This window comes from Phascolarctos cinereus, unplaced genomic scaffold (genome assembly GCF_003287225.1).
Source record: "Phascolarctos cinereus isolate Bilbo 61053 unplaced genomic scaffold, phaCin_HiC Scaffold_4;HRSCAF=312, whole genome shotgun sequence".
NCBI classification, from domain to species: Eukaryota; Metazoa; Chordata; class Mammalia; order Diprotodontia; family Phascolarctidae; genus Phascolarctos; species Phascolarctos cinereus.
The window spans coordinates 661,767,228-661,792,893 of record NW_027555847.1 but is presented as its reverse complement, the minus strand read 5'-3'; the positions used below and the strand labels follow the sequence as shown (position 1 = coordinate 661,792,893).

The 25,666-nt window shown below is 48.7% G+C and overlaps 2 protein-coding genes across 7 annotated transcripts; one reads left to right on the top strand and one right to left on the bottom strand.

Moving 5' to 3' along the window:
- The first annotated feature begins 2,541 nt into the window (after window positions 1–2,541).
- Window positions 2,542–8,314, top strand: LOC110197440 (retinol dehydrogenase 8-like). 5 transcript variants are annotated; one of them, XM_020971360.2, is made up of 7 exons: window positions 2,542–2,684; window positions 3,914–4,083; window positions 4,628–4,789; window positions 6,205–6,384; window positions 6,482–6,575; window positions 7,256–7,439; window positions 7,598–8,314. In XM_020971360.2, the coding sequence occupies exons 2-7, from the start codon at window positions 3,987–3,989 to the stop codon at window positions 7,838–7,840; spliced, it is 960 nt and encodes a 319-aa protein (XP_020827019.1). In that variant the 5' UTR covers window positions 2,542–2,684; window positions 3,914–3,986; the 3' UTR covers window positions 7,841–8,314. The 5 variants fall into 5 exon arrangements, with proteins under 5 accessions (XP_020827019.1, XP_020827013.1, XP_020827018.1 ...); XM_020971354.2 differs by having other exon boundaries at window positions 3,828–4,083; XM_020971359.2 differs by having other exon boundaries at window positions 2,542–2,754.
- A 94-nt stretch (window positions 8,315–8,408) lies between these two features.
- Window positions 8,409–16,068, bottom strand: GPR108 (G protein-coupled receptor 108). Of its 2 annotated transcripts, XM_020971351.2 has the most exons (18): window positions 15,885–16,067; window positions 14,109–14,228; window positions 13,828–13,878; window positions 13,337–13,419; window positions 13,040–13,131; window positions 12,875–12,930; window positions 12,209–12,277; window positions 11,951–12,055; window positions 11,726–11,859; window positions 11,492–11,567; window positions 11,159–11,232; window positions 10,709–10,826; window positions 10,273–10,403; window positions 9,684–9,727; window positions 9,532–9,581; window positions 9,129–9,212; window positions 8,916–9,043; window positions 8,409–8,791 (listed from the first exon to the last, which is right to left on the bottom strand). In XM_020971351.2, exons 1-18 carry the CDS (start codon window positions 16,020–16,022, stop codon window positions 8,719–8,721), a joined length of 1,626 nt encoding a protein of 541 aa, XP_020827010.1. In that variant the 5' UTR covers window positions 16,023–16,067; the 3' UTR covers window positions 8,409–8,718. The 2 variants fall into 2 exon arrangements, with proteins under 2 accessions (XP_020827010.1, XP_020827011.1); XM_020971352.2 differs by lacking the exons at window positions 8,409–8,791; window positions 8,916–9,043; window positions 9,129–9,212 and adding an exon at window positions 9,224–9,449 and having other exon boundaries at window positions 15,885–16,068.
- Window positions 16,069–25,666: the final 9,598 nt, after the last annotated feature.

Genomic DNA, 25,666 nt, shown 5'->3' with positions numbered 1-25,666 from the left:
GAGAATGAAATGGCAAACCACTCCAGTATCTTTGCAAAGAAAATTCCAAATGGGGTCACAAAGAGTGGGTAGCAACTGAATACAATTGACCACTTCTTTTTCCAGCTCCAGAGCTCTATCCATTGTGCTGCCTGGCTGCCTCGAATCAAATACATTTAATCAAAACAAATCTGAAAACATGTTTCATTTGGCACATTAAGTCTGCCACCTTTCTGTCCAGAGGTGGGAGATATGATTGGGTTACTACACTGATTAGAGTTCTACAAACTCCAGTGACTCCTGCGACTTCGAGATCAAATACAAAATGCTCTGTTTGGTGTTCAAAGCTCTTTCAGTTTAACCCTCTCCTACCTTCCCGGTCTTCTGACACCTCACTCCCTGATCCAGTAACGATGTCCTCTTGGCTGTCCCACAAACAGACACTTCATCTCTCCACTGCAAGCCTTTTGTCTTTGTGTCCCCCATGCCTGGAACATTCTCCCTCTTTATCTGTACTTCCTGGCTTCTCCAGCTTCCTTTGAGTCTCAACTAAAGTCCAATCTTCCACGGGCAGCTTTTCCCAACTCCCCTTAATTCCAATGCCTTCCCTCTATTCATTATTTCCTATTTATCCTGCATATAGCATGTTTATACGTATTTGTTTGCTTGTTGTTTCCCTCATTAGACTGAGCTTATCGAAGGCAGGACTGCTTTTTGTTATTACTTATGTTTCCAGAGGTTAGCATAGTGCTTGGCATGTAGTAGGCACTTAATGAACGTTTATTGACTGACTGACTCTCCATCTCCTCTCCCCTGGCTCATTTTGGTCTTTTATTTTTACTCACAAAGTTCCCCCAAACCCCTTTCTGGCTGGACTGTACTCAAATCTTCACCTTCAATTCACAAGCTCTTCCTGGCTGACCTTCCCTCCTGCACAGCCTTAGCCTTTTCACCTCCCTTGAGCTCAGCCTAAACCACACAGTTGTTTATTCTCAGTCTTCTGATTTTCTTTCTATGTCTCTCCCAGGGCTCTGGAGCTACCTGGGAAAAGAGCTGAAGATCTCCTCTGATCTCCCCCAGGATACTGTTGAGGAATGTTAAGGGGTCCCCTGAAAATTGTCTTTTTGAGTTACCCTATTTTCCAGAAACATTGGACCCAGACCATGCAGGAGGCCCTGAATGTGTCAAGGACAAAGCTCCCCCCCCACCTCAAGCTGACATAATTTGCTGTTTGCACCTAAAACTAGACTTCCTGTATGTCCTTGGGAGTCAGGACAGTTGCCAGTCAGTCTGCACTAGACTGGGAAATTGCTTGTAGCTGGTAACCGACCACAGGTTCCCTGCTCCTGGTAGCTGTTCCCAAGGGAAAAGAATGCCACTTTTGCCATCACCTTGCTCCTCCCCTTCAGGAGGGGTTTAATCCTTTTCCCACTTTTACTGCATCTCCTCCCCTCTTATGCCACGCCCCTTTAGGTAGAGATTCGTGTTTTCTCCTCCTTCCTTTGTCCTACTGTTACAAATATGCAAACTTCTGTATGGATTGTGAATTCTTTGGGTTCCACACGCATGTTCATTTCTCTTGTAATAAACCTAGTTTTCATGTAAGTTTCGTGAGGCTATGATTCCCTGTTGATTAATACCATGCCTTGAATTTCCTATAAAGTAAGAGAGTTAGACTATATGATGTCTAAGGTTCCTCACGGCTCTAAACCCTCTCATTCTCTTGGAACTGTAGGTAGCAATATCTGTGCTTAGTGGGGAGCACAAACCATGCTAGCAGAAAAATTGATCTACCAACAAACATTTGATATCAAACATCAGCAACAAATTTAGCACTGATTTCAGCAGAATCCTAACCCTTTGTCACAACTTCCCTGGAGCTGGGCCTCAATGAAGACAATAATAGGGTCGAGGTGAGTGAGGAACACAGGGGCCAGCTAGGTGGTGAGATGGATAGAGTGCAGGGATTGGAGTCAGGAAGAGCTGAGTTCAAATTGACCTTAGACACTTACTTGCTGGTGTGACCGTGGGCAAGTCATTTAACCCTGTTTGCCTCAGTTTCCTCATCTGTAAAATGGGCTGGAGAAGGAAATGCCAAACCATTCCAGTATCTTTGCCAAGAAAACCCCAAATGAAGCCCCCAAGAGTCGAATATGACTGAGAAGGAACTACACAACAAATCGAGACTAACAATGGCTCCTTAGATTACCTTTTTTTTTTTCTTCTGGCTTAAGTTTATTTGCATACTTAACCAGAAGGGGGTCTTGGGGAGGCCTAACTCTTCTGGATAGTTGTTTATAACAGAGGGCTGAGATCTCCTATAATAGAGGTTAAAAAACAAACAAAAAGAACAAAATCTCTCAATCTTGGTGAGGTGATAGAGTACCACCGCCACTCTTGCTCTGATTTTATTAGCTTCTTATGGTGGCAATCACCAAAGAGCTGATCAACCTTAGCAGGGGAACAGAGGGAAAGAGGGAAAAGAAGACATCTCTTCCAGTTCTGAACTGTCATTCCATTCCTTTAAGCCCAGGGTTCCAGCCTTGACATTCTAGAATTCTATGTCACATCTCAGGTCCCGAGGGCGTCCTGGAGGCGGTGCCGGCTCTGGACTACAAGCCCCGGCCTGCCTCGGGCCGGGAGGGGGCGGGGCTGGAACCAAGGGAGCCGGAGCCCGAGCCTGGGCAGCAGCCGAGGTGCAGCAGGTACCCGGGCCAGGGCTGCGGCCATCGCCATCGCGGGGCAGTGGGACGGACGGACGGGGGAGGCGCCGGGGTGAGCCAGTGCTAAGAGTCGCCGGGCTGGTTGCCTGGCCCTTTAAATATCTCTGTATTTGGGGAGGGGGGGCGGGAACAGCCCCCAGCCCCTCCCCCCCGCGTCAGGGACCGCCCCGAATCCCCCAGATCTTGGTGTCTTCGCTCCTTAGCTCCAGGGCTGGGGTCTTGGAAGGGTCTCTCCCTCCCTAATCCATCCCCCCACGCACTTCCCAACCCCCATCCCCAACCAAGTCCTATTAAGCCCCTAAATCCAGGACCTAAGCCTGCCCGGAATAGCCTTGTGGGAGCTGGCCGAGTCCCTGGCCAAGCGAAAGGCCAAGTGGAGGGGCGATGCGAGGAGGGGGAGGGTATAGGAATGGTTCAGAACCGTCCCCTCCTGCCAGAATATACAGTGCTGGGGGGGGAACGTAACCTCCGTCCAAGCCCCAAGCCTGAGGAACTCCCAGTGATCACCTCTCAGTCCAATCCCGTCTAATCCTGGGGACATCACCCTCCTTTGCCATTAATGTGAGATACCAGGCACGGTCCTCTTACCCCCCTCCTCGACCCGCACCTGTTTGATATTCTTCCCTTCTCTGCCCCTCCCAACCCCCCAGCATCCTGGGACCCAGCCGAGAGAGGTGGAGTCAGAGGGAGAGTCTCTGGACTTAAGGTGGGGGTTGGGTGGTAGGAAGTTAAAACCTGGTAGAGGTGATGAGGCCCTCCTACAAGGAGGGCAAAGCTGTTGGGGGCGCGGGGAGGGATAGGGAAAATAGTTCCATCTCTGCAACTGAATTTGCGCTGGTGCCTTCACCTCTCTGGATCTCAACTTCCCCATTTGTCAAATGAAGTGCTTGGTCTTTTGCAAATCCATTAATGTCTCTGTGCCTCAGTTTCTGTAGATGTAAAAGGAGTGGGTTGCACTAGATGGCCTTGTAAAGGCCAAGCTACAGGGTGACCCAAAATTCTTAGTGCAGTTTTACACTGTATCTATGATCCTGAATATGTATCTGCATCAATGTGTGTGTGATACTTTGTCAACCTTAGAACCCACACTCATATTATGATGGTGACCTCTAATCTCTTTTCCAGTTCTGACATTGTGTTCACATGTCTTGTCCATCTGAGGTCCTCCATGTTCTGAGATCCCCCCGAGCTCTGATGTTTTGTGTTTCAAGGATACTTCCAGCTGGGATGCTCTGAGTTCTAGGATTCAGCTGCTTGGCACTGCCCAGCTTACCCAAGACAGCAATGGCCTACAAGAATGTGCTGATCACTGGTTGCTCTTCTGGCATTGGCCTGGCCCTGGCTGTTCGCCTGGCCAAGGATGAACTGAAGAGGTTCAAAGGTGAGCTAGGAATATCCCAGACTCTCTTCTTATGGCCTCTCCATCTCTCCTCCCCACTTTTTTCACACCTGCATCTAGGATAGGGCACATGGGCTGTGAGGGCTACAGAGGAGGGCTTAGGATTACACACACATACACACACACACACACACACACACCCACACACCCACACACCCAGCCCTGGCCTTCTTGGACAACCTGGTCACATCTACTACCCCAGTCAGAAGCAAAAAGGTGCTCAGGACTTTTGGGGGACCTCAGGCCTGAGGGGAGAATAGCACTGTGATAGCATTGTTTTCCCCATCTGTAAAATACTGTACTTTCCCCATCTGACCTCCATGACCTCTCAAGCTCCCTTCCCACTCTGACATTTTGTGTTAAGTGAAGAGCTTAGCTGTGGGAGAATTGGAGTGTATGTGGGAGGAGGGGCAGACAAGGTTTGGATTTTAACATGTGGAATTTTAGTGGCTTGTGATATGAGACTTGGGGGCAGCTGCTGGTCTGGGCCTTGGTGAGAAACTTCTCTTCCTTTCCTATCCCAAAGTGATTGCCACCATGCGGGACATGGCAAAGAAGGGGCCTCTGGAGGAGAAAGCTGGGGAGACGCTGGAGAAGACACTTCAGATCCGGCCCTTGGATGTCACCTGTGAAGACTCAGTTCGTCAGTGTATGGCTGCCATACCGGACCAAAGGGTGGACATTCTGGGTGAGTCCAGTCCAGCTCTTGCCCCTAGGGTCTCCTAGAATGGGGGGTCGAGGAGTTAGTCTTGAGGGCCCAAGGCCAAGGAGGCCCAGCTTTGAAGCCTAAGCTTGTGTGTCTTTTGGGGGCAGTGGGGGGAGCAGCAGTTAGTATTCAGGAGCCCTGCCTGCAGCTTTGCCGTGGGGGAGGCAGGGTTGGGGGGGGAAGGGTGTCTGGGGGAGTACAGTTAGCATGCAAGAGAGATATAACTTGCTTATAGATTCTTTTTTTTTTTTTTTGGTGAGGCAATTGGGGTTAAGTGACTTGCCCAGAGTTACACAGCTAGTGAGTGTTATGTCTGAGGTCGGATTTGAACTCAGGTCCTCCTGACTCCAAGGCCAGAGCTCTATCCACTGCGCCACCTAGCTGCCCCTTGCTTATAGATTCCCAACGTCAAGAAAGGACCTCAGAAACCATATTCTCTAACCTCTAACCCTTACCCGACCTAAAACCCCTTCTGCCATGTAGCAAACCTAGTCCTCCAGTCTTTTCTTGAAGATCTTCAGTTAGGGACAACCCCCTAACTCCCAAAGCAGCCCATTCTGCTTGGGAATGCTGGAATCATTAGAAAATAGTTCCAGAAAACAAACATAGAACTGCCTTGTACTAACTTCCACCCACTGCTAATAGTTCTGTCCTCTGGGGCCAAGCAGAATAAAGCGAGGCCCTCTCCCTGTTTCAGGCCTCCAAATATTTGAACACAGCTGCCGAGTCTCTCCAAAGTCTTGTCATCTCTAGGATAACATTCCTCATTCCTTTAAGTGTTCCTGGAATGATGTGAGCTAGAACAGGGGTTTTTAACCTAGAGTCTATGAACTTAAAAAACCGAAACCCCAAACTTCTATTTCAATAAAATGGATTTCCTTTTATTTTCTGCACTTAGAAACATTATTCTAAGAAGGGATCCTTACACTTCACTGGCTGCACGAAGGTCTATGACACAAATCAAGTGAGGAACCCTTGCTTTAGGGGCTCTTTCCTATCTTGACCACCCCCCTCTGGATGTTTTGATGCTTCTTACTATAAAGGAATCAAATTATAATAACTGTCTTCAAGTATTTCAAGAGCTGGGGAAGAGGGTTCTTGTTCTGTCTGGCTCCAGACGATGGATGTGTGTTGGGATAGGGGTAGGGGACAGGGTGAGTTGTAGAGAGGCAAATTTCAGCTGAACATGAGGAAAATACTTCCTAACATGTGTAGCTGACAAGAAGAATATGCTAGTTGGGTGGGAGTGGGCACCCCGTCTGCTGGATGACCACTTGTTTGGGATGGCATCCATGAGGGGCATTCCTGCTCAGGTACAGCTTTGGACAAGACCTCTGTCATCCCTTCCAGCCCTGAGCCCTTTCTTCTCTTCTCCCTTCCCCTTCACCCTTTGACAGTGAGCAATGCAGGGGTGGGTCTGATTGGCCCCTTGGAGTGTCACAGCATGGCGACCATACAGCGGGTACTAGACATCAACTTTCTGGGGCTGGTGCGACTGGTCCAGGAAGTGTTTCCCAGCATGAAGCAGCGCCGCCAGGGGCACATTATGGTCATGAGCAGCATCCTGGGCCAGCAGGGTGAGCCCCAGGCACTGGGAAGTCAGAGAAGGGAGGGGTAGAGGCCTCAAGTGGGTCAGACTTGACCCCCTAGCTCACATTTCCTTCTGACCCCCAGGACTCCTTTTCAATGATGTGTACTGTGCTTCCAAGTTTGCCGTGGAGGGGTTCTGTGAAAGCCTTGCCCTGCAGGCGCTCAAGTTTGGGGTGAAGTGAGTGATGGGGTCCAGAGTGTGTGGGAGGAGGGTGGGGAGCAAAGGTCAACTCAGGGATTAGCAAAAGACCTGGGCTTACAAATGGCTTGACTTCACCTTCTCAGGCTTGCCAAGGGCTTTCTTTGCACCAACCCAATGAGGCATGGAGTGTGTGTATTAGTGTCATATTTACAGATGGGGAAACTGAGGCTGAGTGAAATGATACCCATGGTGAAGTTACCACATCACCTTTATAGGTCACACTATGCCACCTTGGACAAGTCCAACCCAAACCTGGGGTTCATCCCATTAACACTGCCCACCCTGGATCTGGAGTCAGGACCTGGGTTCAATGCCTGGTTTTTCTATTTAGTTGTGAGACCTCTGAGCTTCATCTGGCTCATTTGAAGAACACACATGCCCTGCACCCCATACAGTTGTGCGAGGAGGACCAAATGACATAATGTATGGGAAAGTGCTTTGTAAACTCTCTAAAGTGGTCTACACTTGGGTCACGAAGCTATGGGGACTCATGTGCCTCTTATCCCATCCTGGGGTCGCACACACATCCCTCTCCCCCATTCATGGATCTATTCTCTAGGGGGTAGAGCTAGGAGTTGGGTGAGGGGATGTGGAGTCCCAGGCCCCCTAGCTCTCAGCCAAGAGGCAGCTGGAGCCTGTGTTCCCTCAACTCCCAGCATCAGCCTCCTGGAACCAGGTCCTGTGGTGACAGAGTTTGAGAAGAAACTGTATGAAGAGGTAGCCTCCATGGACTTCTCCAAGGTGGACGATGAAACTCGGGACATCTTCCAGGGCTTCTACATGGCCTACTCAAAAGATGTCTTCTCTGCCCTGGGCCAGACCCCCGAGGAAGTGGCAGAGGTAACCTTCCCCCGTACCCCCAGAGCCTGGCCAGCTCCTGTTAAAAACCCAGGTGTCCCCTTCACTTCTCTCTAGATCCTGGAATTTGTCCCTTTGGGGTGACTGGGTATCAGCACTTCTGGAGAATCAGCCCCAAGTGATGCTCTGCTCTCTCCCAGCATGCAGTGCAGGTGATCGAGGCATCCAAACCTCCATTCCGCTGCCAGACCCACAGTGTGTACACACCACTGACCACTCTAAAGCATGCAGATCCATCAGGCCAGCTGCCTCTCAGTGCTTTCCATCAGCTAGTCTTCCAGCATGACCGGCTCTTCCGGGCCAGCCTCAGCCTCCTGAAGATGCTACAGTGGAGGAAGCGGCGTGACCTGGGCCCTCTGCCCCGGCCCCCAGCCCCTCCTTGACCCTCCTCCCCAGTCCCACTCACCTTCCAACAGCCCCAGGGACCAAGGCTGGCATTTACTATGGTGTGTGTAGGGTAGAAAGAGGTCTTAAGGTCTTAAGACCCGCCCACCTTTTTCTCTTCTTCCTAGGCTGCTAGGTGCCCTAGGGCCTTGGGGATTTTAAGTGTGCAGGGCAGGTTGGCTGGTCCTACCCCCAATTCCTACTGCAGATGATGGCACATTTTCTTAGTCTCCTTGTCTGTTCCCCACCCACCCCCAAGTACCTCCCAAAGGGCCGGGAACTTGCCTTCAGGCCTGGCCCAAATGACCCTTGACATTGGGATGTTACCAGCATGGAGGCAGGGGCTTGCCCACAGCCAGCCCAAGCACAAGCCTAGGTGGATGTAGGCCTCCTTGAGAGAGGTCTTCTTTGCCTAGAGAGGCCCTGAGAGAGGTGAATACCTTCCCCCTTCTAATAAATATGCATGTCTGAAATTCATGTTATTTCAGCTTTGCCTTATAGAGCTCTGGCCTAAGTCCTATGGGGAGGAGTGGGGCAGGGCAAGGAAGGCAAACTTACACAAACCACTTAGCAAAAAAGACTGATTATTATACAGCAGGAGTGTGTGTGTGTGTGTGTGTGTGTGTGTGTGTGTGTGTCGGGGGTGGGGGAACTCTCCAAGGCTGCCCCCTTCCACTCACCAGGGGCACTGGTAGTGAGGTATTGCCCTTCAAACCAAGGGGGGAGTTCCCCCATTTCCCCCAAACCAAGTTCTCCCTTCTCCCTGCTGGGGGCCTTGTCCTGGGAGGGAGAACGGGGAGAAGTGTACAGGCCACGGAATGTGGGCAGCAGACGGCATGTGCTACTGAAGCCCCCTAACGACAGGGCAGGCAGGGTCTCAGAGCACCTCTCTGCTCGTGGCTGTTTTGTTGACCTTGGACAAGCCTTCCCGAAGCCCAGATTCTGTCATCCTATCAGAGGAAAAGCACGTAGAGAGAGGGGTTCAGGAGCTGAGAAACAGGCCCCTCAATGCAGCCGACAACTCCTAGCAGTCTCTGGGTCAGTGTCCCCCCAACCCCCTTCTACGCTGCTCACACTTGGTCCATCTGTACATCTTCCTCGTCATCTTCCTGGGGCAGCTGCAGGTAGGGATTGTTGGAAGCTGGGCGGAACTTGTAGCCGGTGAGGATGAAGAACACCAGGGTAGAGACCTCCACCAGCAGCTGGGATGGAAAGAGAGAGGAGTCAATGATCAGCCTACCAGGCCCAGGATGCTCCAGGCAGCATCTGGCTTCTGGCCCCACTCACCTCATACAGCCACTGCCACTGAAAGGGTACACTGACTCGGAGCAGGACAGCCACGATTCGACTGAAGTAGATGTAGCACACCGTCTGGAGGCAGTTACCCCAGAGAGAAGGACAGAGAAGGGCTAGACAAGGGCAGCTCCCAGGGCATGGATGGACAGGTGAAAACGGACAGCTCCCAGGGCATGGATGGACAGGTAAACGGGCAGCTCCCAGGGGTGGGAGACTGACAGGCTCAGGTTTGGAAATAGCACTGGAGAGGCAGGATCAATTCCCAGGGGGATGACTGAAAGAGCTATTGGGACAGCTTCAGGGATGGGGGCCCTAGAGAACAGAAAGGATACAGCCCAGGAGGTTCAGTCCAACTCCCCCACCCCAGCCAGGCCCCAGCCCTTATTGCCCTTACCATGACATAGTAATGCCGGAACAACTTGAGCTTTGCCAAGTTCACTGCCACTGAGAGAGGGGAGAGATGAAGGATGTCAGGGACCACGGGCAGATGGGGGGTGGTGGGTTTGGGTGGGGGGGATGACTCTGGAACACAGAATGGTCACTCACCCTTCCCATCAGTGCCTGATGCTTCTTGGAGATGGCGGATGGACCTGCCATTTGGGTAGGTAGGGAAGGGAGAAGGCACATGGTCAGTGTTGCCTGTGGGTGGGGACAGGGCGTTCCCTGGACCTGGTGGTGGCTTCCAGCCACTCACCTAGAATCCCAGGATCAAAGCCTCTTAGAGATTTAGCTAGTCAAACCCTGCTGCATGATGCATGGGAAACCAAAGCCCAAGGTCACAGGAGTAAACAGCAGACCTGCCTCCATCCTGGCACTCTCTCCCATCTGCCACACTAACCACAGCCTGGGGCACTCACCAGCACTCTCTCTCGGAAGCACCCCCTACCTCTCCCTGGCATCAGAGACCCAGAGCTGGGGGGGGGGAAATCAGACATCATCTAACCGAGCCCCTCATTTAACAGATGAGAAAACTGAATAGAGGTGGCCCCAAGAAGGAGGTGCCTGCTCCAGAGCCAGTGGGAGAGCCTCAACATCATGACCAATGGAAGAGGCTCCAGTTCCAGAGGCCTGCTATGAGGGAACAGGGCCTGGGAGGCTAGCAGGGGAGGAAGGGGCCTGAAGGCCAGGTCCTCACCATACGACAGGGAAGAGGATGGCCCCGCAGCAGATGAGGTCAACCAGGAACAGAATCTCCTTCCACAGAGCATAATCGCTGGTCCCCTCCTCAGTGGACTCAATAATGATGTAGGCCACATTGGCCAGGACCTGGGCAGAGTTGGGTAGGGGTAACCCCTTGACCCCCCCTCACACTCTGGCATCTCCCCCCTCTGCCCCCAGGGTGGATCTGAGGGCAAAGCTGAAAGGCACCTGAGACACCCCCTTGTTCTGCAAAAGAGAAAACTGTAGAAAGGGCTTGCTGGAGGTCCCAGAGCTATGAAGGAGCAGAGACAGGATCTGAACCCTCATTGGGCTTCAAGCCCAAGTGTTCCTCCACCTGAGGAGGAGAGGATCCATCCACTCTGGGGGCAGGGCTCCATCAAGGAGATCCAGGGTCAGGATGGGATAGGTACCTGCAGGGGGATGACAACCCCGAAAAGCTTCTTCTCCTTGTCAGACAGGACGTACTTGACAAAGGCCCAGCCAGAGCCAATGAGAGCAATGGTGATGAAGAGGAGGGCGCCCTTCAGCCTGGGATGGAGAGAGGAGAGGTTGACAGTTGGAAGACAGAATAAGTGGAATGTGAGAGCTCCTGTGCTCTGGCACAGAGAATGAGAAATAGCCTCCGCATCCCTCCCCTTCCTTTTTCTTCCCTTCCCCTTTCCTTCCTTCCCACTCCTTTCTCTTCCCTCCCATCACTTCCCCTTTCCTTTCTCCTCCCCTTCCTTTCTTTCCCCTTCCTCCTTCCTTCCCTCCCCTCCCCTCCCCGGATTCCAAGGCTGAACAATCTGGACTGGGGGGAGGGAGTAGATAGCCACCTCCCTCCACCCTGGGACCAGGGAAAGGCTTGAGCCCTCACTCACAGGTGGGTGATGTAGTCAGTGACGGCAAGACCCTCAATGGGACGGCCCTGGCTGTTGATGAAGTAGTAGTTGATCTAGAGAAAGAGGCCCAGGCATGGGCAGATTGGGTGGAGGATGGGGAGGAGGCCAGGTGCCTGTGGCTATGGGGTGACAGTTCTGTGGAGGGTCAGGGTCTCCTATCTGAGGCTCCCAGAATGAGCAATGCTAGCTGTCACCACATAAGGGCCATGAGCTCAGCCTTCCAAGGGTCTCTGGGAGAGCCTGGAGCCTCCCCTCCCATGGCCTATTTATCCCCTTTGCCCCTTCCCCGCCTTGACCCAGCTGGAAGCTCACACTGTGAAAGAGGAGGGATGCACTCTTGGTAAAGGCCAGAGAAGCCATCAGCCAGTGGATCTTGAAGACGTTGTATCTAGGGGAGGAAGAAGGCATGCTCAGAGGAAGGGGAGACCGGGAGAACCCCCTGGGATCTGGGAGGGAGAGAACTCGGGTCTTGGGGAGCACCAGGGCCTAGGGGCTTTCAGAGCTGTGGAAGGGGGGTGAGGGCTCCCAGGTAAGCAGGATCATTACTTGTGCTTGCAGAGAACAGAAACCCATAAGGCTCCAGCCCCCAGGAAACAGGTCGACATGACCAGGTAGAGCTTGAAGAGGGGAATCTCAGTAGCAGACAGAAAGCCCTCAGGGTTCTTCTCTCGGATCCTGATCTGGGTGAAGAAATCAGGATAAGGAACAGGCCAGGCCAGGCTTGGGGGCTGCACTTCTGACCCTGCTCCTTCCCAGGGGAAGGAGCCTCACCGTGATGTCAAAGGGCCTCTCGTGGCCAGGGATAGCATTGTAGCAGTTGTGAAAGTTGAGGTTGTAAAGTCCTTCCTCAGCTGGGGAGCCAATCACCACGTGGAACTGAGGGGGAGAGAGTGACTCTCAGGCCTCCTGCCTCTGAGGGCCCCAGGAGCCCCTGGGCCTCCTTCCTCCTTCCCAGAGGCCCAGGGCTGGTCTAGGCAAGCCTCAAGGCTGCTGTGCTGGGCAAGGCCAGGGGACCAGGAGGGTACTCACACTGAAGTTGTAGGAATCATTGTTATAACCCAAGTTCAGGACCAGCCCCGGCCACTTATGGCTCGGGTCCTGCGGAAAAAGGAGCCCAGTGTCAAGCAGTCGAGGCCTCAATCTAGAATATTTCTTGTTTGAAGCAGCCCTTCCTGTCTTATCTCCAGGATTCTTAATGCTGCCCCGTTCCCTCCCCTCCCCCATCCTGTCTGTAATAGAAGGAATTACTTCACTCTTTGTACCTGGATCCCCATCTCCTTGGACATGGCACCTGGCACACAGTAGATGCTTAATAAATGCTTGTTGATTGGCTGAACAAGGCCCAGCTTAAATGCTTTCCTCCAGGAGGCCTTCCCAGTCCCATCCCACCCCTCTCTGAAGTCCCCTTGCCCCACCTGTCTTGTGGTGAGAAAGCTCTGGGTTTGGAGGCAAAGGCTTCCCCTCTCTGAGTCTTGGTTTCCCCCTCTGTAAAATGGGGGTGCTAAACCTCATGCTATGGTGCTCTCACATGGCTGTGTGGAGGAAAGAAGCTTGCAAACTCTAAATTGTGAGAGACAGCCCTCCCCCACTGTGTGTGTGACTCTCACCTCCTCCAACCAGCTCTGGCTGCTCCCCTGCTGTGGCGCAGGAGACTGGGGAGTGCTGGCTGCCTGCCGCTCCCAGAATCCCCCTTACCTGGCTGCCCGAAGTCACTGGTGGAGATGCCGCATCCTGCTTGGTTACACTGGTCCCTGCAAAGCAAGTACAGGCCTGTTGACCAATGATGGCAAAGGGTCGGGGTGGGGTGGAGGGTGGGGTAATGGGGACAGACAGATAGACAGGGCTTCCACTGGAACTCACCATTGTCTGGACTGGGCAGGGATACACGTTCCTGGAGAAGCCCTGGAGAAATGTGCAGTTTCTTTTGCTCCCCAAACCGACATACCTGGACCCTACAATCAAGAGAGGGGAATTAAGAACCCTGGGTTCTAGCTGTCCCCTTGGCACAGGATTATCTTGATCAGACACTTCCTCCTTTCTGGGATTCACTTTCCGTATTTGTTAAATGGGGGCTGGCCTGGATAATTTCCAAGGTCCTTCTTGGCCACCCGCCAAGACGTTCTCTGAACGTCTAGTCCCAAATATGATAAAACTCACTGTTTTCCCTTGAAGTCAATGAGGAAAGTGGCCATGAGGTTGCTCCCATTGTGTTTGAGGGCACAGGTATGGGGTTCTGGGGCCTGGAGAGGGAGGAGAGAAGCAGGATGGGCAGGAAGGCCAGGACTGTGCCTGGGCCCTGCTAGGGGTGCCTCCTCCAACCCCTCTCATGTCCCTTACAGGAGCAGGTACACACACACACACACACACACACACACACACACACAACACACACACACACCCCTCCCCCTCCTGCTTCCCTATCACTAGTGAGGGAGGGCTCTGGGGAGGAGGCAGATGTGACAGAGACAGTGAGCAGCAGAGGCAAAGACAAATACCTGGAAAGGAGAAATACTGGCAAAGGGCCCCTTCCCCCAGTGATAATAATCAACTCATTTAGATGGCAGGAAAGAAACACTGGCAGGCTCTACATTAAATATATAGAACTCGGACGCTCCCCTGGCCTGGGCCGCCATCAGGCAGAGACTCACCGAATAGGATCGGATGCTGCCAGTTCGAGCTCGGGATAGACTGAAACCCACCTAGAGTAAAAAGAAAAGAGCATCATTTGGGGACCCCTTCCCTCTTTCTCCCTTTCCTCCCTCCAAGAACCTCCCAGATTTAGGTCCCTCCTTCCTCTTTCCTTCAAATCCAGCTTCATTTGGCCCTTCCTTCGATGTAAGCAGGGTACCTTCCATCCTCAGCTCTGGGGCCCTGGAGCCTCTGTGGGCTCCAGGCTGTTCCCCCCCTCCCAAAACATCTCTGTTCTCACCAACTGTGACTGCTCTTCCTGGCTCTCCAGACTGAGCCGAAGGAGGCTGAGTTCCACTTCCAAGGAGCCATTGGTGAAGAAGCCAAAGCTGTTCAGCTGGATGTCGGCCCGTTTCTCCCCCTAAGAGAGAGCCCAACTGTCCAGCACCCAGGGGGGAAGGTGGCCAGAGCCAAGAGCACCCCAAAGGCTCATTATATGTCCGCTGATACAAACCTTCCTCTCCTCTGATGGACCCAATCTCAGATCAAATTCATTTATTAAGGGGATTTCTTCTGTGAAGTTTGAATTCAGTCAAAAGGCTGCACCTGAGGACCCTAGAGGTGTTCCCCACCCCTGCCCTAGACCAACACCTGGAACCAGAATTGAATGGGTACTCTTCACAGGGGCAGAGAGGAAAGAAGGGAGGGCAGACTGGGCAGGACCACTGGACACCTGGGGCCCAACCACGGGCCAAAGCTCCCTTCAATCAACCCCACAGGAATAGCCTACCCTCGTCTTGCCTTCCTGGGTTCAAGGGAGACACCTTGTATATTGGTTCTAACTTCCTTCCAGGGGGCCCAGTGAGGGGCTGTTTACTGGGTCGAGGATGACCACAGAAGACACCAGATTCCCTTTCCTCAAACCACCCTTCCCCCCAGTTCTCTCCCTCCCTCAACTCCAAACTAACACAAATAATGCAAATGCTCCGGGCTTTCCCATCCTGAGAGTCATGTAGAGATATCCATCCAAGATTTCCATGCATTAGGTAGGAGATTGGACTAGCTCAGGAGTTCTTAAACCCTGAGTCATGGACCCCCTTTGGCTTTCAGGACCCCTTCTCAAGATCATGATTTTAAATGCATAAAATAAAGTACAAAGGTTTACAAAAGAAACCAATTTATCGAAATAATTATAAAAATATTTAGGAAAACAAGTTCAGGGACTCCAGGTTAAGAGCCCCTGGTGGACCAACCCAAGGATCTCATACCCATCCCACCCCACCCTGCTGCCTCCAGCTGAGCGCTAGGAGATAGTATCAGCAGCACACGTTTCTAGGGCTTTTAGTGTAGTGGATGGCCCGAAGTGGAGATACAAAGACCTTCCTACCTCTTACAAGCACTACCGAAGGACTGGGGGGGGCATCTGCATCTATGGAGGTAATTTCCTCCCGGGGTTGCTTAGAAGGAGGATGAAATCTCGAGCCCCGACACCTCCCCCACCCCTCCAAGGAAAGGTCACAAAGCTCCTTTCTTCTTCATCTCAGCCCGGCATGTCACTGTGCCCATTTTACAGATGAGGAAAACCCCAGAAAGGGAAAGAGGTTGGCTCAAAGTGCCACGACTAGAAAGCCCTAGATCACAGACTCCTTCACTAAGGGTTGTCGTATCCATCGCCACCACGCGTTTTGAGGTCTTCGGGAGGCAGAGTAATTCGCGTTTTGGGTGCTAGGGGTGGGGGGAGGTGAGGACGGTACACGCACGAGGGAGGAGGAGCCAGAAAGAGGAAACAACCCCACCCGGGGAAAACCAGGAAATTGGCGGGGGAAACGAGGAGCAGGGAGGAGGAGGAGGAGGAGGAAGGCGGACGGTCCCATCTGGGCGGGAAAGGGGTCGACCTCGGGGGGTTCTGGCCAGACGAGTCCATTAGGACAGGAGGTGGGGGGGATGGCGAGGGGGTGGGGGAGCTGGGCCGCTCCATTGGGAGAAAAGGAGGGGGGTTGGACGAGTCCACTAGAGTCGGGGGAGGCCCCAGGAAAAGCTTCCCCCCCACAGCTCCCTGCATCGCCCGCGACCTCACCGTCAGCACCAGCTGGTGGATCCTCCCCGAGCAGCCGTCCAGAAGCAGCAGCCCCAACAGCAGCGGTAGCGGCAGCGGCGGCAGCACCCACTCTGCTCGGGTCCCACCGCCGAGCCCCCTCCTCCGGTCCTCGGCCATCGCTGGAGCCGCCACCGCCTCCGACAACGCCCCCGGCACTCTAGGGTCCGCCCCCCACGCAGCCAATCGCAGCGCGCGAGGGCAAACCCTGCCTACTAGGGGTGATGAAAGAGCCAATTCGCATCCAGGATCTCGACAACTTGGCACCTGACGGACAGCAACCAAAGCAAATCGAAGAGCTGAACGCGCTCATCCGACCCCTTAGTTCTGCCCAATAGGAGGCGAGACTCCATCGGGTGTGCCTGACAGATAAGCGGATGAGCCAATTGCAATGTGTTCGGTTCGGTAGGGTACGGAAGAAATCCCCGATCACTCCCACTGACAGAAAGAGCCAGGACTACAATTCCCAGAATGCAGCATCTCAAATGACAGCACCCGAGAAAGGCTTGAGAGGTGATAAGACTACATTTCCCATGATGCACAGCATGTCGGAATGTTTGTTCCTTCCTTCGGTTTGGGGACCGAGGTTGAGGTCCAGGCACGCCCAGCCCTGTGGGCCTGATCTGGCTTCGGCCCTCGCGTAGTCCCTCTTCGTCCCCAGTCCTAAATTATAGGACTAGTAAGTAAGCGCCTCAGGGAGCATCTCCCAGTCCCTCATTTTGCAGAGAGATTAAGTGTCACAAGGGTCTCCAAGGTCACACAGCTGATAATAGACAGAATTTAGGAGCGCTTTAAAGTCTGCAAAGCACACTACAAATGTTATCTCTTACTATCCCGACGACTGGTGCTGTTATTATTCCTATATTACAGATGAGGAAATAGAAGTAAAGTGACTTTTCCGGGGTCACAAAGCTAGTAAGTATTTGAGGCAAGATTAAACCATTTATGACAGTCCTTGGCACATAGAAGGTACTTAATACGCGCTTATTGAATGGAACTGATTTCTTGGTCCTGAACTCCACTCACTGTGCCATCTAGATGCTTATTAATTAGTCAGAAACAGGACTTGAACCCAGGTCTAGCTAATAACTAGGAGAAAGAGTATTTGAACCTAGGTCATCTAATTTCAAGGGGCAGTGGATAGAGTGCTAGGCCTGGAGTCAGGAAGACTTATCTTCCTGAGTTCAAATCTGGCCTTAGACACATACTAGCTGTGTAAGTTACTTAACCTGTTTGCCTCAGTTTCCTCATCTGTAAAATGAACTGGAGAAGGAAATGGCAAACCACTGCAGCATCTTTGCCAGGAAAACCCCAAAATGGGGTCCCAAAGAGTCAGACGCAACTGAAACTACCAAATAACAATATCTAATTTCAAACCAAACACAGTTCACCATTCTCTCAGTATCTTCCCATCCCCTCATACTCCCCTGACTCCCCCATAGAGCACTGGAGTAACTAAAAAGGGATTCCCTCTGAAACACAGTTGACGAAAAAGTTTTCTAGCCTTTGCTTGAAGACTTCTCTGGAGGAGGAAGGAAGCTGCTGCCTCCCAAGTCCTAGCCTTGCCTTCTAGGCTTAAGAATTTTTCTAGGATTTGGATGTTGTAGCAAATGTGTAAGGAATTATGCTGCTGTTGCCAAATCACTGAAGGTATGAATCTATTTGGAGACTGTTAGACTGGTAAAGATGAAAAGGGTTTTAAAGACTCAGTCAGTGGCCTTACATGGGCTCCAGTGTTGGACTACGCAGATTTGTGCAAACCCTCTGTCCTGCATACAGATGCTATCCTGGATGGCTTTAGTACAATCCTTTCTCAAGAGAGGGAGAGGACTTGACAGTGAGACTCTGTCCCATGCATAAACTGAGTTCTTGGCTTTGAAGGAGGCTGCCACAGATAGAGTCCATGTGTGTGGAGCTAAATTTCAAGTATGGTTAGACAGCAACCCTCTGACCCTATATTTTACTTTATAATTTGTTTTATATTTAATTAATTTTTTTTTTTTTTTTGGTGAGGCAGTCGGGGTTAAGTGACTTGCCCAGGACCAGACAGCTAGTAAGTGTCAAGTGTCTGAGGTTAGATTTGAACTCAGTTCCTCCTGACTCCAAGGCCAGAGGTCTATCCACTTCGCCACCTAGCTGCCCCTAATTTTTTTTTTGTTACATTTCAAGTTCCAAACTGTCTGCCTCCATCCTCCCTACCCTAAACTAGAGAAGGCCACCATATGTGTATATGTTTGCATAGGTACAAAACTATACTATGTATGCATACTTCTATTTATCAGTTCTTTCTGTGGAGGTAAATAGCATCTTCTTTCATGGATCCTGTATAGTTGATTTGAGTATTCATGCTACTCATATACTATATTCATTCAGTTATTCTTCAAACAATACTGCTGTTACTGTATACAATGTTCTCTTGGTTCTGTTCATTTCACTCTTCATTATTTCATGCAGATCTTTCCATGTTTTTCTAAAATCAACCGGCTCATCATGTCTCACTGCACAGTAGTATTCCATGTCTCAGAATTTTCTTAAATTCTTAACAAACACCAAATAGGATGGACATTTTCATTTAAATAATAAAACCAAAAGAGGATTGCATATGGAATTGTGTCTATTATGTATAATACAGCTTTCTTATAAATATATATAGCATATGATCACATCATCATTTATCATATATCATGTTATGCATCTATCATATTATCATGATAAGTTTAGCAGGGGATTTTCAAAGCTGCTTCTTGTCTGTGATTCCTTCTGGCTTTCTTTCTCTCCTGTGCCTCTCCGACTTATAGTTTGACCAGTACCAAGTCAGACACTGCCTGCCAGAGATAGCTAGCAGCACTATTTGACAAGAATTTGGCCTGTGCTGTGCCCCTGGGCAAGGACTTGAATATAGACGTTGTCTTGCAGAAGTCAGAAGACACTGAGGTTGTGGCGATGTCCAGGAAAGGGGTGAAGACTATTTGGGATGCCCAGGGAGTTGGCTACTGTGAAATAGGAATGCTGGGATCTCTACCCAAAACTTTGGCAGCAATGTGTGTTAACAACCTTGGTCAGCTGAACACTTCTCTGGCATGTTGGTAGTGGTCAAATGATAGGTCGGTGAATTGTCATCCATCCCTCCTTGAAAATTTAACTTGTTCCTTTTTCTCCCTAGATGACTAGTGCCTGAAACAAGTGGCTGATGAAGGTTTGCAAGAAGTGATAGACACCAAGAAACTAAGATTTGAATCTAATGGCCTCAAGTGCCATCCAAAAGATAGTCCCTTACTATTGAGACAATGTCAGAAGTTGCATCCTTATCCCATATCTGGTACCAAGAAGTAGTTGGTGCTATCCAAGGCATATTGATCTATGGACACAACTGCATTATATGGTGACTTCAGACATTTGGGTCAAGAGAGAACCCCAAGGCTATGAATAAATTGTTTTTACTGTTCCCAGATGACAGTAGATTTGTTATTAAGAAATGTGAAGCCTACATTTGATGTATTAGAAGAAAAGCACTACAGATTTATGCTGCCTAGTTGGAAAGCATAAATAACAGAAAACCTTTGAAACTCATTTGTTTTGGGTTTATCAAATACTATGCAAGTCTTTGATTCCTTTTGTATGTTGTATACTTAGTTAGTTTGACTGAATAATCTCTCAAGTTTTTAACCAGTACTAAATTATATTGATGATTATTGCTTGAAGTATATAGTTTTAGAAAAGGTGCTGCTAGACTGTCTTCTTCTCTGCTATGTTTCTCTCTCTCTCTCTTTTTTTAAATAAGTTTTTGATCAGTGGATAGAGCAGCGGCTCTGGAGTCAAGAGGACCTGAGTTCAAATGTGGCTTCAGACATTTGATGCTTACCAGCTGTGTGACCCTAGGCAAGTCACTTAACCCTGCTTGCCTAAGCAAAAAGAAAAATAAAATAAATTTTTATTGATATTTTTCTGTTTCTTGCATCACCATAGTATCCCATGTATCCTTCATCTTTCCCTTCCCTGAGAGCCATCCCCTATGGCAGACAATATTCTTTTAGAGAGGAAAAAAAATCACCACAACTAATCAATACATTGGAAAAGTCTGAAATCATGTGCAATGTGGAACACCTGTGGACCCCCAACCTTCATCAAGGGGTTGGGGGTGTCTTCTCATATCTCTTCATTTGAGTCCTACTTGATCTTTACAATTTTGTTACATTTACTTTGGATTTTTTGATGTCTTGTGACAACCTTCTGGCATTAGGGAGTCCCTCTTGGGAAGACAGAGGTTTCTTTTGATCTTTGCTGTCTAGGACCAGAGTTGCTAGAACACAACCCCCCCCCCCGAAGGTGTAACTGTCAGAAGGGAAAGTCTGTGTTTCAGGTCCATGGGCCAGCTATAGACATCAGGGAAAACAGGTCCTTTAATGGGTTTGGTTGCCAGGAATATGTCATAACAATGGGGGCCAGTTTGATACTCAAGTTTTATTGACAAATAATAGGGAAGAGTGGGAGAGGAGGGAGAAGGGGAGAAGGAGATCTAATATACAAGATAGATATATACATATTAACATAGAATAAAACTCTTACAAGTGTGGCACTGTGGGTGCAGTTAGGTGGAAAGGCTTGGTCCTATGGGAGCACCAAACTCCCAGGGAGGGGAGATATACTCCGAAGTACCCTTCTAAGAGTGGGATCCTTCATCCTTAATCTTGCTAGCCACCTGGAGCTGGCCTCTTTTTATGTCCAGGTTCAGGGTAAGGACATTTTGAGGTACCTAAGTGGGGAAAATAAACTGGTACTTGCAAGTGATTATTTTTGGACACACAGCTGTATTAACCTTAAAATATTACTGTTGATATTTTTCCCACGGCCTAATCTTATAGTGATGGTTTCCATATGTATAGTCTATGAACTAGCTTCTCTTAAGAGGGGACTATCATGGTAGTCTCAAGACCACTAGGCCTTACCTTACAGCATTTGGTACGTCGTTGTTCTTTCCACCTGCGTTGTCTTCACTATGTGTATTGTTTTCTTGGCTTCGCTTACTTCACTCTGTATCAGTTTATGTAGATCTTTCCATGCTTCTCTGTATTCATCACATACTTCATTTCTTACAGCTCAGTTGTATCTAATTACATTCATGTGCCACCGTTTGTTTAGCCATCCCCCAATTGATGGGCATCTACTTTGTTTCCAATTCTTAGCTATCACAAAAAGCACTGCTATAAATATTTTCATGTATGTGGGAACTTTTTTCTTATCAATGGTTTCCTTGGGCCACAAGCCCACTAATGGCGTCTCTGGTTCAAAGGATGTCTCCTCACTATAATTCATTATTTAACTTGGAATTCTTGATTTTTCATTCTTCCGGGTGAATTTTGCTATTATTTTTTCTAGCTTTATCAGGTAATGCTTTGGTAGTTTAACTGGTACAGCACTAAATAAATTAATTTAAGTAGTATCGTCATTTTTTGTTTTGTTTTTGTTTTCTGTTTTTTAAGGCAATCGGGGTTAAGTGACTTGCCCAGGGTCACACAGGTAGTAAGTGTCAAGTGTTTGGTCTGAAGTCAAATTTGAACTCAGGTCCTCTTGACTTCAAGGCCTGTGCAGTATCCACTTCACCACCTAGCTGCCCCTAGTATGGTCATTTTAGTTATATTGGCATGGATTACCCATGAAAAAATAATATTCCTCCCATTATTTAGGTCTGTATTTATTTCCATAAAGAATGTTTTGTAGTTGTATTCAAATAGTTCTTGGGTATGTGTTAGTAGATGGGCTCCCTAAAATTTGATACCTTCTTATAATTATTTTGAATGGAATTTTTCTTTCTACCTCTTCCACTGGATTTCATTGGTAATATACAGAAATGCTGATTGATGATTTATGGGGATTTATTTTATATGCTACAACTTTGCTGAAGTTATTTCAGTTGTTTAGCTGACTTTTTAGGGTTCTCTAGACAAATTATATTATCTGCAAAAAGTGATGGTTTTGTTTCCTCTCCACCTATTTTTATTCCATTGATTTCTTTTTCTTTCTTATTGCTATAGCTAGACTTCCTAGCTCTATGTTAGATGGTAATGGTGATAATGTCCATACTTGCTTACCCACCAAGGATGTGCTAGACTCAGCACATGGAACTGTGTGAGCATTTATACCTCAGAAATTTGGCCAATGCCACCAATCAGGCCTTGGGTGACTGTTTTGTTGATTGCCTAGGCTTGAGAAAGTGATGGAGAAACTGTGAATGATGTGGATTAAATTGAAAACTGTGTCATGGGTACAGGTTTTTCCCTCTAGGGAGCCGGTTGTTAAACATTTACCGGCATACTCTGCCCCCTATGTTATTGGAAAGACTTCTAGCCTTTCTCTCTCTCTCTCTCTCTCTCTCTCTCTCTCTCTCTCTCTCTCTCTCTCTCTCTTCTCTCTCTCTCTCTTTTTTTTTTGGGGGGGTGTTGTGTGAGGCAATCAGGGTTAAGTGATTTGCCCAGGGTCACACAGCTAGTAAGTATCAAGTGTCTGAGGCCAGATTTGAACTCAGGTCCTCCTGACTCCAAGGCCGGAGCTCTATCCACTGTGCAACCAACTTGCCCCTGGCCTTTCTCTTGTTAAGAAAAACAATATCATAAATCCATGAGATGTATTGCAAGTGGATTTATTACAAGAGAAAGGCACATGCATATGGGAACTCCTTGTACCAAGGAAGCCAGAGGCACAGGGGAAAGCCTTGTTATTTAAGTTATAGGGCAAAAGGGAAATCATAGGGATGGGAAAAGGACTAATTTCTTCTCAAAGGGGAGGAGAAAGTTAATGGCAAAGGCAGCATTCTTTTCCCTTGGGAACTGCTAAACCAGGGGTGGGGGACCTGCGGCCTGGAGGCCACATATGGCCTTCTAGGTCTTTTGGTGCAGCTTTTTGACTGAGTCCAAGTTTTACAGAGAAAGTCCTTTTATTAAGGGGATTTGTTCTGTAAAATTTGGATCCAGTCAAAGGGCCACACTTGAGGACCTAGAGGGCCACATGTGGCCACCAGACCACAGGTTCCCCACCCCTGTGCCAGACCATGAAGTTAGGGTGGTCTGCTTATCTATGAGGGTCTCAGCTGCTCAAAACAGTTTCTCAGTCTGGTCCAGACCGACTGGTACCTGTCTTGACTCCCAAGGACACACGGGGAGTCCATTTTGGGGTACAAACAACAAATTATGTCAGCTGGGGGCAGGGGGTTTTCGTCCTTGACACATTCAGGGCCTCCTGCATGCTCTGGGTCCAGTGTGCCTGGAAAATATGGCAGCTCAAAAAGATAAGTTCAGGGGGCCCTTAGCATTCACCCCTGTTAGTCAAAGATGACCCCTGGGTATTCAGAGGGTGCATTTGGTAAAACATTACCGTGGATACTACCCAGGAAGGGTCTCCAAAGTCTAAGAGAAAGAAACATTTCACAGGGTAAATGTTAACAGACAGAAAGCTAACAAGAGACTTCTGGCAATTTACATGGGGAGGGGGGCGTGTGATACAGGATGGTTCTGATTACAGTGAGCTCAGAACCATTAGCCAAGCATAGTACAAGCCATAGCAAGAATGTTTAAAATCAGGGACTAATCCAGAGGGGGAAATCCTACAACATCAGGATAACTGAGAGAACTTAGTATACAGATACAGAAAATGAAAGCCAAGGGGAGCAGTTTGGAACTATGCCCAAAGGGCTATAAAACTGTGCATACCCTCTGACCTGGCAATACCACGTCTAGGGCTGTATCCCAAGAGATGGTAAAAATGGGAACAGGACCCACATGTACAACAGTGTTCATAGCAGCTCTTTTTGTGGTGGCCAAGAATTGGAAATTGAGAGGATGCCAATCAGTTGGGGAAAGGCTGAGCAGGTTGTGGTATATGAATGTAATGGAATACTATTGTGCTATAACAAATGATGAGCTAGCAGACTTCAGAAAAACCTGGAAAGACTTATATGAACTGATGCTTAGTGAAGTGAGCAGAACCAGGAGAACATTGTACACAGTAACAGCCACAGTGTGAGATGACCAACTTTGATAGGCTTAGCTCTTCTCAGCAATGCAATGATCTAAGACAACTCCAAAAAACTCACCATGGAAAATGCTATCCACATGCAGAGAAAAAAAACTATGGAGTCTGAATACAGATTGAAGCATGCTATTTGCTCTCTCTCTCTGTCTCTCTCCTTTTTTTTTTTGGTTTCTTCCCTCTTGTGGTTCCTCCCATTGGTTCTAATTCTTCTTTACATGACTAATATGAAAATATGTTTAATATGAATGTATATGTAGAGCCTATATTACATTGCACAGATGGGGAGAGGGGAGAGAGGGGAAGAAAAAAAACCCCAAACAACTTTTTATCAACATCCTAGCAACGCCAGGTGTCCTTACAGAAGCCAGAGCAGAGCTTTTTATCTCTAGTCTCAAATCATAGTTCCCTCCCCTGTTGCCCCATTGGCTGGGCAATGCAGGGTTTACAGTCTATCAGGAGAGCCGGATTTCCCCACATAAGTCTCCGCCCCAATTACTCTCCCATTCCCCACATTTGTGTTATGCAATAGCCAACAGCTGTCAATACACTCATCACCCTGATGAGTGATATGCAGAAGCAACATTCCCAACCACGTTTTCTACAAAGTGGTAGAAAGCGTTGAAAATTAAAAGTAAATCAATTAATTTTTTAAAATTAAGTTAATTTAAAAAAATTAAAAGCCAAAAGAGAACAATAGTGGACATGGATATTAACAAACAGTAAGTCTCCTGGCAATTTTTATTTTTTTGCTTTCTGGTGAGGCAATCAGGGGTTAAGTGGCTTGCCTAGGGTCACACCGATAGTAAATGTCAAGTGTCTGAGGTTGAATTTGAACTCGGGTTCTCCTAACTCCAAAGCCAGAGCTCCATCGACTGTGCCACCTAGCTGCCCCTGTCTCCCTTCAATTTAATAAGCCATTCCCAATGTCCATTTCATCATGGATCTCTGATGGCCCACACAGTCAGGCAGAAGATAAATCTTCTCTTGGGGCAGTCTGACAAATACCATGCCCTCAGGGGCACCATTTCTGGGGATTTCCTTTCTGGTTCCCTGTGACTGCATGTGTTGATAAATGACTATACTTATGTCAATTATTAGTGCATGTCTCCAGTTCTCTATTTTTCAAAATGTTTTGTTGCTTATGTATACTTGTTTATATGTTAAAGTTATACACATGTGGTTTCTATATAGAAGACAAATTCTATACTCTGCATTTTAAGCCAAACTCTCTCAGACACAATTAACATGTAAGTATTTCTGTTTGGAAAGATGTTCACATAAGCAGAATTCCCTCTACTAATCAGAATTTCTACTCTTCCTCAAGGATCTTCTAACTTATATTGAGAAACAGAAGCTAAAATATCTGGCAAAATTATCTGGCGAAATCAAAATTGAGATGCATCATTAAGGGTTTGTGATTTGCCAAACAGAACAATAGAAATGTTAATGCCTGAGGCACTTTTGGGGAAACTATCTTCCTGAAACCAACTCATACCCTGGGCCTGAAGTCAGGAAGGCTTGTCTTCCTGAGTTCAAATCTGGCCTCAGACACTTACCAGCCATGTGACCCCAGGACAAGTCACTTCACCCTGTGAACTGTTCACTTTAGTTTCCTCATCTGTAAAATGAGCTGGAGAAGGAAATGGCAAACCACTCCAGCATCTTTGCCAAGAAAATCCCAAATGAGGTCCCAAAGAGTGGACTGAAACAACTGAAGGACAATTATTTCCCCTTTCATT